Below are 15837 nucleotides of genomic sequence, written 5' to 3'. Positions count from 1 at the left end.
CTAAACAACACTGAGCCACTTCCTGACAGATTAAACACAGCACATTAATGATGCCTGGAGGAAACCACCAACAACAACAGAGCAGACACCTTTTAACAAGCTGCTCATCTGGCTCACACCCTCATCCAGCCTTTTCCCTTTAAAAACAACACGGCTACAATCAAACCAGGCAGACAAAAGAAGCTGTGGGAGATACAGGGACTCAGTGTGTCCCCAGAACAGTCGCTCACTGGATGGCAGAGCGGGAGAATTGGCAGGGAGGGTGATGTAGAAATGAAAAGAGCACTTTAGATTTCAAAGGGGAAGCGCACCCCTCCTTCTCCCCTTAGCAGAGACATGATCAAAGGTACTGTTGTTCTATGGGCGCTCAAAGCCAGGCTCTTATCGTTGAATCTTGTTCAAATAAAATGTTTTTTTGTTGTTGTTATTTATTTGTTTACTTTAGGATGGGGGGGTTGAAGGGGGACTAGAATCAGAGTGAAAATGAAACCCCAATCTGAATTCTGTTACAGAAATCTTGACATCTGACTGTGTTTTATTGAAACTCCAATGTGGTGTTCAAGAAATTACATTTACATTTACATTACATTTAAGTCATTTAGCAGACGCTCTTATCCAGAGCTACTTACAAATTGGTGCATTCACCTTATGACATCCAGTGGAACAGCCACTTTACAATAGTGCATCTAAATCTTTTAAGGGGGGGGGGGGGTGAGAAGGATTACTTATCCTATCCTAGGTATTCCTTAAAGAGGTGGGGTTTCAGGTGTCTCCGGAAGGTGGTGATTGACTCCGCTGTCCTGGCGTCGTGAGGGAGTTTGTTCCACCAAGAAATGTTATGCTGCATAACTGACGGCCCACATGAAGAAATACTTACTATGGATTTCTGTAGTATACTGAGGAATACTATACTACACATTGTAGTATCCCTCAATCATGTGTAGTACTTACTATAGAATTGTATAGTAAACTGTAGAATACTATAGTTAATAATACAGTATTATCCCCCAAAAAACACAATGTCCGCAAAAACACAACAGTGTAAAAACACAACAGTTTTTTAACTACAGTAACAGTACAGTTTTAATTTGCATATAACTTGCCTATTCCCCTCCCCCATATCCCAATTTGTGCCAGCCAAAAGTGAGAAACCTACATGCCAAGTACAGTATAGACCATATATTGTGTTATAGAAAAGAACTGAAGCTCTCAACTATCCATTCAGACTACAGTCCTCCCTACCTACAGGTTATGGAAAATTTGCTATTTTAGAATTTGTCCAGCGGGATAATAAAAAATAATAAAATAAAAACACTATAGTAAATACTACAGTAATGACTACAAAAACACTATAGTAAATACTACAGTAATGACTACAAAAACACTATAGTAAATACTACAGTAATGACTACAAAAACACTATAGTAAATACTACAGTAATGACTACAAAAACACTATAGTAAATACTACAGTAATGACTACAAAAACACTATAGTAAATACTACAGTAATGTTTACAAAAACACTATAGTAAATACTACAGTAATGTTTACAAAAACACTATAGTAAATACTACAGTAATGACTACAAAAACATTATAGTAAATACTACAGTAATGTTTACAAAAACACTATAGTAAATACTACAGTAATGACTACAAAAACACTATAGTAAATACTACAGTAATGACTACAAAAACACTATAGTAAATACTACAGTAATGACTACAAAAACACTATAGTAAATACTACAGTAATGACTACAAAAACACTATAGTAAATACTAAAGCAATGACTACAAAAACACTATAGTAAATACTACAGTAATGACTACAAAAACACTATAGTAAATACTACAGTAATGACTACAAAACACTATAGTAAATACTAAAGCAATGACTACAAAAACACTATAGTAAATACTACAGTAATGACTACAAAAACACTATAGTAAATACTACAGTAATGTTTACGAAAACACTATAGTAAATACTAAAGCAATGACTACAAAAACACTATAGTAAATACTACAGTAATGACTACAAAAACACTATAGTAAATACTAAAGCAATGACTACAAAAACACTATAGTAAATACTACAGTAATGACTACAAAAACACTATAGTAAATACTAAAGCAATGACTACAAAAACACTATAGTAAATACTACAGTAATGTTTACAAAAACACTATAGTAAATACTGTTTACAAAAACACTATAGTAAATACTACAGTAATGACTACAAAAACACTATAGTAAATACTATAATGTAAAAAACACTATAGTAAATACTACAGTAATGTTTACAAAAACACTATAGTAAATACTACAGTAATGTTTACAAAAACACTATAGTAAATACTACAGTAATGACTACAAAAACACTATAGTAAATACTACAGTAATGACTACAAAAACACTATAGTAAATACTACAGTAATGACTACAAAAACACTATAGTAAATACTACAGTAATGACTACAAAAACACTATAGTAAATACTACAGTAATGACTACAAAAACACTATAGTAAATACTACAGTAATGACTACAAAAACACTATAGTAAATACTACAGTAATGACTACAAAAACACTATAGTAAATACTACAGTAATGACTACAAAAACACTATAGTAAATACTACAGTAATGACTACAAAACTACTATAGACTAAAACACTACTACAGTAATGACTACAAAAACACTATAGTAAATACTACAGTAATGTTTACAAAAACACTAAATACTACAGTAATGACTACAAAAACACTATAGTAAATACTACAGTAATGACTACAAAAACACTATAGTAAATACTACAAAAAAAAACACTATAGTAAATACTACAGTAATGACTACAAAAACACTATAGTAAATACTACAGTAATGACTACAAAAACACTATAGTAAATACTACAATGACTAAAAACACTGTAAATACAAAAACACTATAGTAAATACTACAGTAATGACTACAAAAACACTATAGTAAATACTACAGTAATGACTACAAAAACACTATAGTAAATACTACAGTAATAAAAACACTGTAAATACTACAAAAAAAAACACTATAGTAAATACTACAGTAATGTTTACAAAAACACTATAGAAATACTACAATGAACAAAAACACTATAGTAAATACTACAGTAATGACTACAAAAACACTATAGTAAATACTACAGTAATGACTACAAAAACACTATAGTAAATACTACAGTAATGACTACAAAAACACTATAGTAAATACTACAGTAATGACTACAAAAACACTATAGTAAATACTACAGTAATGACTACAAAAACACTATAGTAAATACTACAGTAATGTTTACAAAAACACTATAGCAAATACTACAATAATGTCTACAAAAACACTATAGTAAATACTACAGTAATGACTACAAAAACACTATAGTAAATACTACAGTAATGACTACAAAAACACTACAGTAATTAATTTGTGCGTGCGTGACAGCATGCATCAGAAAGTTTGATTTTGCTTGATGACAGCCCTAACAGTATTACAATGATTGCTTTGTTGCGGGCCATTAAATTCACTTAGTCTGTGTAGTGAGTGGTCAATAACATTCATCTCTGAAATACAAACATTCTACTCCAGAGGACGTTGGTGTTTCTAGAGTGAATCTGTGTTTCTAATGTAACCAACTGGAACTACAACAATGATAGAACTCCAAGATGACTCTGTAATGCATGTTGATGGGGATCAACGACAGAATTCTACACATCATTGGAGGTAACGAACACAGACAAAGAAGACAAGACGGGTGTTGTGCTCGTCAAGGTGGATAATGACATCCTAAAATTGTCCTTAAAGTGACAGCCATATTGTGCATCCTTGGCTGAGCACACCATAGGCTTCCTTCTCGGCACTACTCTTCAAACCCAGAGGGATTGACTGTACTTCCGAAGTGGAAAAGGAAGATGGAAATGATTGCATTTATATTGCACATTGGAGTTGATTACTCTGAGCTACACAGTAGTAGCTGAAACAGCTAGCAGAGACTGAAGGTAAGGGTACCTCTCAAACATGATTTATATGTAAATGTCTGTTCACTTTTGATTAATGAGAGGGAAGGAGAGGGAGAGAGAGACAAAGAGAGAGAGAGAGAAACATGGACAAAGAGAGAGGGAGAGAGAGACAAAGATAGAGAGAAACATGGACAAAGAGAGAGGGAGAGAGAGAGACAAAAAGAGAGGCAGAGAAAATGTGAGAAACAAACGGAGATGGCAGAATGAGGGGGATAGAGAGATTCACATTATTCACTGGTGCTGGGAGGGTTTCTGAGTTGGACTGATCATTAGTTCATTAAAGGCTCAACATGGTGCCAAATAAAGTACGATGCTTGGGAATGAAACTATAAGCTCAACAAGGCTCCCTTGCTCTCTCAGCAAAGCTGTGGGTCTATTCTACAGTGAAGGCACCAAACTAAACCAGGCAATACACAGAACCAACGGGGGAGTTCATCTCCCTGGCAACGGCAGTCTCAGCAGCCTGCCTGCCTGCCAGCCAGCCTGTTGGTCTCACTATAACCTGCCATTGTCCCTGTTTTCACACCCAATACTTTTCTTCTGCGCCATGTTGTTATTGGATAGATGTAATAACAGGCAGCCTGTCAGGCAGTATTGTTGTTATTAGATAGGTGTAATAACAGGCAGCCTGTCAGGCAGTATTGTTGTTATTAGATAGGTGTAATAACAGGCAGCCTGGCAGGCAGTATTGTTGTTATTAGATAGGTGTAATAACAGGCAGCCTGGCAGGCAGTATTGTTGTTATTAGATAGGTGTAATAACAGGCAGCCTGGCTGGCAGGCAGCCTGGCATATTGTTGTTATTAGATAGGTGTAATAACAGGCAGCTCTGGCAGGCTGTTTTTATTAGATAGGTGTAATAACAGGCTGGTTATTGGATAGGTGTAATAACAGGCAGTATTGTTGTTATTAGATAGGTGTAATAACAGGCAGCCTGGCAGGCAGTATTGTTGTTATTAGATAGGTGTAATAACAGGCAGCCTGGCAGGCAGTATTGTTGTTATTAGATAGGTGTAATAACAGGCAGCCTGGCAGGCAGTATTGTTGTTATTAGATAGGTGTAATAACAGGCAGCCTGGCAGGCAGTATTGTTGTTATTAGATAGGTGTAATAACAGGCAGCCTGGCAGGCAGTATTGTTGTTATTAGATAGGTGTAATAACAGGCAGCCTGGCAGGCAGTAGGCAACAGGCAGCCTGGCAGGCAGTTATTGGATAGGAGTAATAACAGGCAGCCTGGCAGGCAGTATTGTTGTTATTAGATAGGTGTAATAACAGGCAGCCTGGCAGGCAACAGCGTTGTTATTGGATAGGAGTAATAACAGGCAGCCTGGCAGGCAGTATTGTTGTTATTAGATAGGTGTAATAACAGGCAGCCTGGCAGGCAACAGCGTTGTTATTGGATAGGAGTAATAACAGGCAGCCTGGCAGGCAGTATTGTTGTTATTAGATAGGTGTAATAACAGGCAGCCTGGCAGGCAGTATTGTTGTTATTAGATAGGTGTAATAACAGGCAGCCTGGCAGGCAACAGCGTTGTTATTGGATAGGAGTAATAACAGGCAGCCTGGCAGGCAGTATTGTTGTTATTAGATAGGTGTAATAACAGGCAGCCTGGCAGGCAACAGCGTTGTTATTGGATAGGAGTAATAACAGGCAGCCTGGCAGGCAGTATTGTTGTTATTAGATAGGTGTAATAACAGGCAGCCTGGCAGGCAACAGCGTTGTTATTGGATAGGAGTAATAACAGGCAGCAGCATTGTTTGGGTTTTGCACTGCCTGGCTCTCCAGTCCCACTGAGGGATTAGCAGCATCCTTTTTCTCCTCTGCCTGTGCCCTGTGAGACTTCCTGGTATGGGATAGATAACATATACTTCATATTGTTTACTTATCTCCAGTGGAGGTATGGTGTCTGGAAATAAGCCTGTTTTTATTGACCTGGAGTCCAGCGTGACATTAGGCCTTGTGAGTCGCTAGCTAGCACGAACACGACACAAATGTTTCACAACAGGTGACAAGCCAGCCAGTGAGGAGCCTGTTCCCCTCCACCTGCTGAGTCAGGTGGCTGTCAGTGTGACCCCCAAACAAATGGTTGGCCCTGAGACATTTTATTGGCACACAATTAACAGTGGAGCCCATACCACAGTGGCCAAACATACTGGACATTTAGGACGGTCTCATTTTCAGGGACCGAAGTCCCAGTCAAACAGACATCAGTGCACTTAATATTCCCCCTGATCCAGCGGCTCACTGTCATTGGTCCACGGGTCAACAATGACTCATGTTTAATGTCTTCCTGTCGGATATAGCCTTCCTACTAGACAAGGGAATAGCAAGATCCCCTATGAATGCCACATCACTTATTGGGGGATCAAGCAACCCCCAGCCATAGCTAGCCTTGCCCCTGGCCGGCCACTTGCTTAACCTGACACAGCCATACACTAGCTACTGCCTTCTGAGGTCGCCTTAGAGGCTAGTTCTGGGAGTTGGTGGAGTATGACAAAAAACAACCCAATCTCTGAAATGGATCTAAATTCATGCAAACATAGTGTATCTACTACAAGGAACACATCATGTTTTAAAAGATAAAGAGGCAAAACAAAGGATTAAAGGCCAGGTGCAAGAGGTTTAACGGTCTGCTTTCAAAGCAATACAGATTTGGATATATGGCTTTAAATCGTCAACAATGAAGGACATATGCTACAACAACACCGCGGTGCATATTGTCAGTAGGTCTACAGCTGAGTCTATACAGGTGATCACTAGTCTACAATATAATGCTCATCCAGAGTGTTGATTTGTGACAAGCAAACTGTTAAACTACTGTACATTTCCCATAATGACAATCGGTAGTGCTGTGAAAGAGTCAAATGACCCAGCCATTGAGAATTAGTTTGTTGGGTGAGCGTCCAAATCACCACATGCTGAACATAGCTGAGATGCTAACAGCTGCCTGCTCACTCTACTGTGTTCACTCACACATAGGGAATGATGGAGAGTGATCAAAGTCAATCCAAAGCATTCAGCACCTCCTCCCAGGCTGCAGGCTAAGTTTAGGCCATGTTTCATTACCGGCAACATGTAAAGCCCTGACTAAGAGTCAGAGACACTGTTTGTTCAACGTCTATTGGTTCTAAATCTAACACACCACACAATTACTGGAATTTTCAGCCATCTTGGAATTCCTCAATCACAGACTAATTGGTTGGATGGCCGGCACTGGATGACCTCTGTGGCTATTTCACCTTTGAACCCCACTCGGTTGGAAGTCTGAAGGGAAGTTCTTAATGAGATATTTTCTAGCTGCCTCAGTGATGGGCAGTATCCCGGCTGCCCGGAGAGATCTATACGCACCGAGACCAGAAGTCCATCACTCTAAATCCCTTACTTTCTTCAGTCTCTTGTGTAGTGTTACTGTAGTCCTTGGGCTCTTTTATTAATCATCTCTTCTGCAAGGGAGGCGAGGTCTTATTCATTCAATTCCCCTGTAACCTTCACTCTCCTTGTGTTTTACCCTTTAAAGGGGCAATCCGCAGTTGAAACAATAACAAAGTGCCTTCCCCGCCACTGTTTCGGTAAAAAGCTGGGGGTGGTGCTGGAGAAATGTAACCACTCTCAAATTAATAGACAGAGCTATTTATGCAAAATAACTCATATCAAAAGTATAACTTTAACCATATTTTGAGGCTTTACAATGTTTGTTTACATTTACTTTGTTTACAAACATTGGAGTAAAACAAGGTTATATTGTGGTTTATGATGAACGAACCTCATGAGGCTTTTATAAGTTATATTCTTCACTAATCAATGGGTACATATCCTTAATTTACAAGTTTAAAAAATGAATGTTGCAACTGCAGATTGCCCCATTTACGTTGTTTTCCCTTTCTGAGAAGAAAATAAATGACCTTTGGACCAGTGTAAATGCTGTCGCCAAGCAACCAATGTAACTAAGCGGTGCCAGGCCAGATCCAGATCAGATCCAGGCAGCTCCTATCAGGCAGATTTAAATGCATTACCCGTTCGTTAACACAGCCGCGGCTAAGCCTTACACATTGTAAGCTTTAGCTGGAGCTTCTACAACCTAGCTTTCAGCCTGGAGACCAGAGGTTGTTTCCTCTTGAGGCCTTCAGTAATGGGTTTCAGACAGAGGTGAGCTAGCTAGGCTAATGTCGGTCTGAGGAGGGAGTCCACCAGACGGTGGAGATGATGATAGTGTAGAGGGGGATTGTAATGAATACTGAGAAACAGATACATGTAGGATCTTAATTTGATCAGCCTGTTGCAGGACACCTTTCTTGTAGTAAATTTCAGGTTTAAAAAGGCTTCTGAAGTTCGTAATTTCCACTTTTCCCTTACGAAAAATGTATTAACCCCTACAAGAATTTCCATGAATTATAATCCACATAATAATGAACATGTCCTGTTGCTGCATGATTATTTTCCTGCTGTAGCAAACTGGCTCAAATGAAGATCTGTATGAGCAGCGCTAACAGAGTGGACAAGGAGGCGACTACTGATATGGTTGCCTGGGAGATGTGTGCTGGGCTGGTGGAGTATAACTGTTTGTCTCTGTTAACCATACTCCTAGCTGGGTAAATGGGATGGGTAAAGGTTTTAACTCCTTGTTATTTCAACCTCTCTTGATGACATTTTAACCCCTATTTTAACACAGAATCAACATTCGTTTTTTTATAAAAGGATTTATTTGAAGTTTAATTCACGTTTGTTGACAATGATATATGAGCCAACATTGAATATTGATCTGATGTTTTTGCTCAGTTGGCAGCCTAGCCAATCTCCTATGATTATTTTAAAATAACTTTAGCTGAGCACAGCCATTTAAATGCTGTACAATAAGACGCACAATCACATTCTCAGAGGAATAAGCTCCAACAAAAGCCTGGTACAGAGGGAACACAAAACACACAAAACATTATGCTTCTTATTCCCATCTGGGCATTAATAATATGCCTCCACAGCATGAATTAGGGCGTCTGTCTGTTCTTGGCCTACTGAACAAGCTGCCATTCCTACTACACAGAGAAGCCTAATACCAAGAGGCAATGGGATTGTCTATCAATGTACTGCATCTATAGGCTTGTTTTAGCAAAGCTACACAGTCTTCAAGCTACAGTTCATAGAAAACATGTATATGAAGGGGAGAAAGTCTGCAAAAGGGTATGGCCTGAGTGGACTTGAAAACGTAGATGTTATCCATAAAATCAGACCATCTTACACTCTTGGAAAGAAAGGTTCCATAAGGGCTTTGCGACTGTCCCCAGAGGAGAAACTTTTTGGATCCAGGGAGAACTCTTTTGGGTTCCATGAAGAACCCTCTATGGAAAAAGTTATAAATGGAACCCAAAAGGGTTCTACCTGGAACCAAAAGGAGTTCTTCCAATGGTTCTCTTATGGGGACAGCCAAAGAACCCATTTTGGTTCTAGATAGCACCTTTTTTTCCAGAGTGTACAAGTTGAAAACCAACCCATAAAAACAAGTCTGGCCAATGGTGATGGTGTACATTTACAACACAAACCTAACGACAACTAGGTCAATCTTCAGTCCCTGCAGAAATCTTAATTGAGGAAATGACACTCCCGGCCTGACATTAAATGAAGCCTTTAATAGCATGCCCCTACCAGCGACCATGTTAGAGAGCAGAGTTACACATTATTATCAGGTTAATTAGATGATTAAAAGGTGCTTGTGCAAAACAGCATTTCAAAATAAAAGTTATGTGTTGTCTTGACACTGACAGTCTTGTACCCAAAACGATTTTTCTCCAAAATAACAGTAGTAAATCTAACAATGTGTCACGCCCTCCCTCCGGCGCTCGACATCGCCGGTCTACTAACCACCGGTCCTGGCAACCCACATTGCGCACACCTGCTGATTGTTTTCTCCTTGATTACCGCCCCTTTATTTATCCCTCGGTTGTCTTCAGTCACTAGGTGTTATTGTTTTCTCCTTCATTACCGCCCCTTTATTTATCCCTCGGTTGTCTTCAGTCACTAGGTGTTATTGTTTTCTCCTTAATTACCGCCCCTTTATTTATTCCTCGGTTGTCTTCAGTCACTAGGTGTTATTGTTTTCTCCTTAATTACCGCCCCTTTATTTATCCCTCGGTTGTCTTCAGTCACTAGGTGTTATTGTTTTCTCCTTAATTACCGCCCCTTTATTTATCCCTCGGTTGTCTTCAGTCACTAGGTGTTATTGTTTTCTCCTTAATTACCGCCCCTTTATTTATTCCTCGGTTGTCTTCAGTCACTAGGTGTTATTGTTTTCTCCTTAATTACCGCCCCTTTATTTATTCCTCGGTTGTCTTCAGTCACTAGGTGTTATTGTTTTCTCCTTAATTACCGCCCCTTTATTTATTCCTCGGTTGTCTTCAGTCACTAGGTGTTATTGTTTTCTCCTTAATTACCGCCCCTTTATTTATTCCTCGGTTGTCTTCAGTCACTAGGTGTTATTGTTTTCTCCTTAATTACCGCCCCTTTATTTATTCCTCGGTTGTCTTCAGTCACTAGGTGTTATTGTTTTCTCCTTAATTACCGCCCCTTTATTTATTCCTCGGTTGTCTTCAGTCACTAGGTGTTATTGTTTTCTCCTTAATTACCGCCCCTTTATTTATTCCTCGGTTGTCTTCAGTCACAAGGTGTTATTGTTTTCTCCTTAATTACCGCCCCTTTATTTATTCCTCGGTTGTCTTCAGTCACTAGGTGTTATTGTTTCTCCTTCATTACCGCCCCTTTATTTATCCCTCGGTTGTCTTCAGTCACTAGGTGTTATTGTTTTCTCCTTAATTACCGCCCCTTTATTTATCCCTCGGTTGTCTTCAGTCACTAGGTGTTATTGTTTTCTCCTTAATTAACGCCCCTTTATTTATCCCTCGGTTGTCTTCAGTCACTAGGTGTTATTGTTTTCTCCTTAATTACCGCCCCTTTATTTATTCCTCGGTTGTCTTCAGTCACTAGGTGTTATTGTTTTCTCCTTAATTACCGCCCCTTTATTTATTCCTCGGTTGTCTTCAGTCACTAGGTGTTATTGTTTTCTCCTTAATTACCGCCCCTTTATTTATTCCTCGGTTGTCTTCAGTCACTAGGTGTTATTGTTTTCTCCTTAATTACCGCCCCTTTATTTATTCCTCGGTTGTCTTCAGTCACTAGGTGTTATTGTTTTCTCCTTAATTACCGCCCCTTTATTTATTCCTCGGTTGTCTTCAGTCACTAGGTGTTATTGTTTTCTCCTTAATTACCGCCCCTTTATTTATTCCTCGGTTGTCTTCAGTCACTAGCTGTTATTGTTTTCTCTCACGTTATGTACCTCAAGAAGACAATGAACACAGAGAATAACATGTCAAAATTGAATGGGGAGAAAATGTGATCAGAACTACGATTACTGGTCCTATTGTGTCATGTTTGTTAATTTGCTTCGGTTCTTTATTAAAATCACCTTCTTCACCATTTTGCTGACTCCCGGCATATACGTTAAACAATGCTAAGCCCTTGGTTTACTACAATGTGGTGAGTGCTGAGTAATTATGCCAAATGTGTCAGATACTCTCACAGTAATCATGCAAATAACCTTTCTGGTACTGGTTCAGGCAACAGCAGTAAGTAAAAGATTGATAGCCAGACTCTAGGTACACTCTTAGAAATAAATGTGCTATCTAGAACCAAAAAGGTTATTCGGCTGTCCCCATAGGAGAACCTTTTGATGAACCCCTTTTGGGTCCAGGTAGAACAATTTTAGGTTCCTTGTAGAAGCCTTTCCACAGAGGGTTCTACATGGAACCCAAAATAGTTCTACCTGGAACCAAAACTGTCCTACCTGGAACCAAAAAGGGTTCTTAGCCACAAAACGCCTTTGGAGCACTTTTTTCTAAGAATGTAGCCATTGTTGGGGTTGGAGCTCTTGGCATAGAAGTTAGAGACTAAAAGAGTAGGCACCCAGAGCAGAATGACAGCTGAGCTGGCCTCAAACAACCTCCCCCTGCCAAGCTCTCAAACAACCTCCCCCTGGTAAGCTCTCAAACAACCTCCCCCTGCCAAGCTCTCAAACAACCTCCCCCTGGTAAGCTCTCAAACAACCTCCCCCTGGTAAGCTCTCAAAACAAGTAAGACAGCAGAGCAGAGGCACTCTGTCTCATCCTGTCTCCTCCTGTCTCTGTTTACCTATCTCTCTCTGCAGTCCATCCTTGTACATCTGTCTGTCTGGCTAGGGAGGAAAACGGTCTCTAATATGTTTAGTTAAGCAGGCCATATGGCTTTCTTTGTCTAAGTGGCCCTCAGGTCAACATCAATGGAGTCTGCTTGTTGGAGAAGGAGTGGGTCTATTTTAATACAAGTATAGCTGCAGCGGGTGGCTGGCTGGCTGGGTGGATCGGTCAGGGTGGCTGGGTGGATGGGTCAGGGTGGCTGGGTGGGTGCGTCAGGGTGGGTGGGCCAGGGTGGATGGGCCAGGGTTGATGGGCCAGGGCTAATGGGTCAGGGCAGATGGGTCAGGGCGGGTGGGTCAGGGCAGGTGGGTCAGGGCGGATCGTTCAGGGCGGGTGGGTCAGTGTGGGTCAAGGTGGGTGGGTCACGGTGGATGGGTCAGTGTGGGTGGGTGGGTCAGGGTGAGGGTGGATGGGCCAGGGTGGGTGGATCAGGGCGAATGGGTCAGGGTGGATGGATCAGGGCAGATGGTTCAGGGCGGGTGGGTCAGGGCAGGTGGGTCAGGGCGGATCGGTCAGGGCGGGTGGGTCAGGGTGGATCGGTCAGGGCGGGTGGGTCAGTGTGGGTCGAGGTGGGTGGGTCAGTGTGGGTGGGTGGGTCAGGGTGGATGGGTCAGAGCAGATGGGTTAAGGCGGGTGGGTCAGGGCGGGTCAAGGTGGGTGGGTGGGTGGGTCAGGGAGGATGGGTCAGGGCGGGTGGGTCAGGGCGGGTCAAGGTGGGTGGATGGGTCAGGGTGGATGGGTCAGGGTGGATGGGTCAGGGTGGATGGGTCAGGGCGGATGGGTCAGGGCGGATGGGTCAGGGCGGATGGGTCAGGGCTGATGGGTCAGGGCGGATGGGTCAGGGCGGATGGGTCAGGGTGGCTGGCTGGGTGGATGGGTCAAGGTGGTTGGGTCTGGTTTGGTTGTTTAAGCAATAAGGCACAACCGGGTGTGTTATATGGCCATTATACCACAGGTAAGGGCTGTTCTGGATACAGCCGTTAGCCGTGGTATATTGGCCATAAACCACATACTCCAGAGGTGCCTCATTGCTATTATAAACTGGTTACCAACTTAATTAGAGCAGTAAAATGTATTTTTTTATCATACCCGTGGTTTACGGTCTTTCAGACAATCAACATTCAGGGCTCAAACCACCAGGTTTATAATATTCAACAAGATAGGTACTTAGGTTGTTGCTGTTGCGCTGTGGATAGGACCTATAACATCAAACATCCCTCCAAAGCCCAACCCAACTTCAAGAAGCCAATGAACACAGAGAATAACATGTCAAAATTGAATGGGGAGAAAATGTGATCAGAACTACGATTACTGGTCCTATTGTGTCATGATGAATGAGCCAATTTTATTTGTATCCGACTCCCTCCACATTCTTGTATTGTAATGTTGCATCCCAGAGTGAACACAACACCGGTCCACTACATATAATCTGAGCAATTGATCTCATTGGAGTGGGTCTTTCTGTTCAATCACAGTCTAAGTGGTAATGCCCTGTAGTCCATGTACTCCTTAAAGACATCCTCCAGTGATTTTCTATCTTTTTCTGTTGAAAGGTGATAACCCAAGTATACATACACTACCGTTCAAAGGTTTGGGGTCACTTAGAAATGGCCTTGCTTTCAAACAAAAGCACATTTTTTGGTCCATTAAAGTAACATAACATTTATCAGAAATACAGTATAGACATTGTTAATGTTGTAAATTACTACTGTAGCTGGAAACGGCAGATTTTTTTATGGAATATCTAAATAGGCGTAGAGGCTCATTTTCAGCAACCATCACTCCTGTGTTCCAATGGCACATTGTGTTAGCTAATCCAAGTTTATCATTTTAAAAGGCTAATTTATAAGTAGAAAACCCTTTTGCAATTATGTTTGCACAGCTGAAAATTGTTGTGCTGATTGAAGAAGCAATAATACTTTTACTTGAGACATTTTCTATTAGGGTATCTTTACTTTTACTCAAGTATGACAATTGAGTACATTTTCCACCACTGCTGCTATGCCTCGTGTAAGGGACTCCAGCCCCACTAACCTATGGGACTGACTGAACCACGCCTACTCTCATCCATCACAAGCATATATTCCATATGGACCCATGTATGTAAATGCAGAGAGAGGGCATGCCCTGCCCTGTGCTAAAATAGATGTAGACCCCTATCCTTTGATTACATCCTGGGTAACGTACTTACCCCTTTCCTTCCTGAAAAGCAATAAGATCATTCATCCAATACAGTGAGACAATTATAGGCTATCTCAATAAATAAGAGGCATAACACCCAAACAGTCTCACACACATAATTCAACCAATTGGGGTGGTGCTACAGGAGAGTTTGCGCCTTTGCTTTAATATGCACAGTGTCCATCATGGTACTTTGAGAACCTGCCACCATTTGATGCATTGAACCTCCCACCATTGGGTATCACATTATTTGGATAGTCCATCTGGAGATGTTCTACAGATGATCTACAGGCTATCAGTAACATTTCAACTAACTATCTACTAACCCTAACCTTAGCCTTAGCCCTAACCCTTATCCTAACCCTAACCCTTATTCTAAGCCTAACCTTTAACGCTTATTCTAAACATAACCCTAACCGTAACCTTATGAAGCAGTTGCTTATCAACAGATAGTTTGTTGATAGCATGACCATCTGTAGAGCATCTACAGATGGAAAATCCGGACTATCCAAATAAAGTGTGACCAGATGTTGATTAGGTTACCTGTTGGACTATTCTTAACATTCTTACAACAGCATGTGAATGTTAGTGTCCACTTACAAAATCACAGGAAAAAGAAATGTAAAAAAATGTATATATAATAAATGATGGCTTCGTTAGGATTAGCGAAAAAAATATTAACGACATTTCACATAATCAACATTTGTTTCAATATTTATAGCCTACTTAATACAAATATATTTCCTAGTCTATAGAAGAAGAAAAAACTCTTCAAACGTTATAATAATGCTAGCCTATAATAAAGATAACGGTCCACGCAGCGCGCCCACTAATAAACGTGCACTTGTTCCAAGACAGCAGCCTGTGCGCACGGCCCCACATCCGTTTTTTTCCAACGTAAACTATTCAATCATACCGTTCACAAACTAGATTATTACCTACATATGACATTTAGGACGACAGTAAACTATCGCTTTGACATGTCTGCTTACCCAAAACACGAAGGAATAGACGACGAGGAGCGTTTTGAGGCAGGTTATCACTGGTTTGGTCTCCATTCTTCTTGATGCCATTCTACTGTAAAATGGGGCGCTGGGTTTTCAGCGGGGCTGCGTTGCTGTGATTCTCCACTGGGCTTTGTTGGTTCAGTTAATCCACCCGCAGTCTTTCACAGCGCAGTCGCTCTCTCCTCACTGGCAGTAAATGAATGAGCTGCAGGTGGTTCTACAGGTCTCGGACCTCTCCATGCGCCGTCTGGCGGGGTTCACGGGTTACTGTGAAAACCCTGATCAATTATTATTATGGAGTGTATATAACAGGTGTTACAAAGTCAATTAATCATTTTAAAATACGTGTTGCATTTTATGTGAAAGTCGTTACAA

At 40.8% G+C, this 15837-nt stretch overlaps 1 protein-coding gene and 1 long non-coding RNA gene across 16 annotated transcripts in view; one reads left to right on the top strand and one right to left on the bottom strand.

The window, feature by feature from the left end:
- The window catches only part of LOC118376413 (tetraspanin-7-like), a 33432-nt gene that overhangs the window by 16856 nt on the left and 739 nt on the right, over positions 1–15837 (bottom strand). The window contains exon 2 of the mRNA XM_052509094.1: positions 15448–15729. Coding sequence (XP_052365054.1) covers positions 15448–15528 — 81 coding nt within the window. The 5' untranslated portion in view covers positions 15529–15729. The remainder of the gene's footprint in view (positions 1–15447; positions 15730–15837) is intronic.
- LOC127924382 (uncharacterized) lies at positions 8949–12478 on the top strand. Of its 15 annotated transcripts, none has more exons than XR_008117769.1 (4): positions 8949–10199; positions 10520–10775; positions 10839–10902; positions 11159–12478. It is a non-coding gene; the product is annotated as an uncharacterized LOC127924382 (long non-coding RNA). The 15 variants fall into 15 exon arrangements; XR_008117770.1 differs by having other exon boundaries at positions 11095–12478; XR_008117773.1 differs by having other exon boundaries at positions 11031–11175.

Source organism: Oncorhynchus keta, unplaced genomic scaffold (genome assembly GCF_023373465.1).
Source record: "Oncorhynchus keta strain PuntledgeMale-10-30-2019 unplaced genomic scaffold, Oket_V2 Un_contig_3981_pilon_pilon, whole genome shotgun sequence".
Classification (NCBI taxonomy): domain Eukaryota; kingdom Metazoa; phylum Chordata; class Actinopteri; order Salmoniformes; family Salmonidae; genus Oncorhynchus; species Oncorhynchus keta.
Note: the sequence above shows the minus strand (reverse complement) of the source record. Positions and strands in the feature narration are given on the sequence as shown.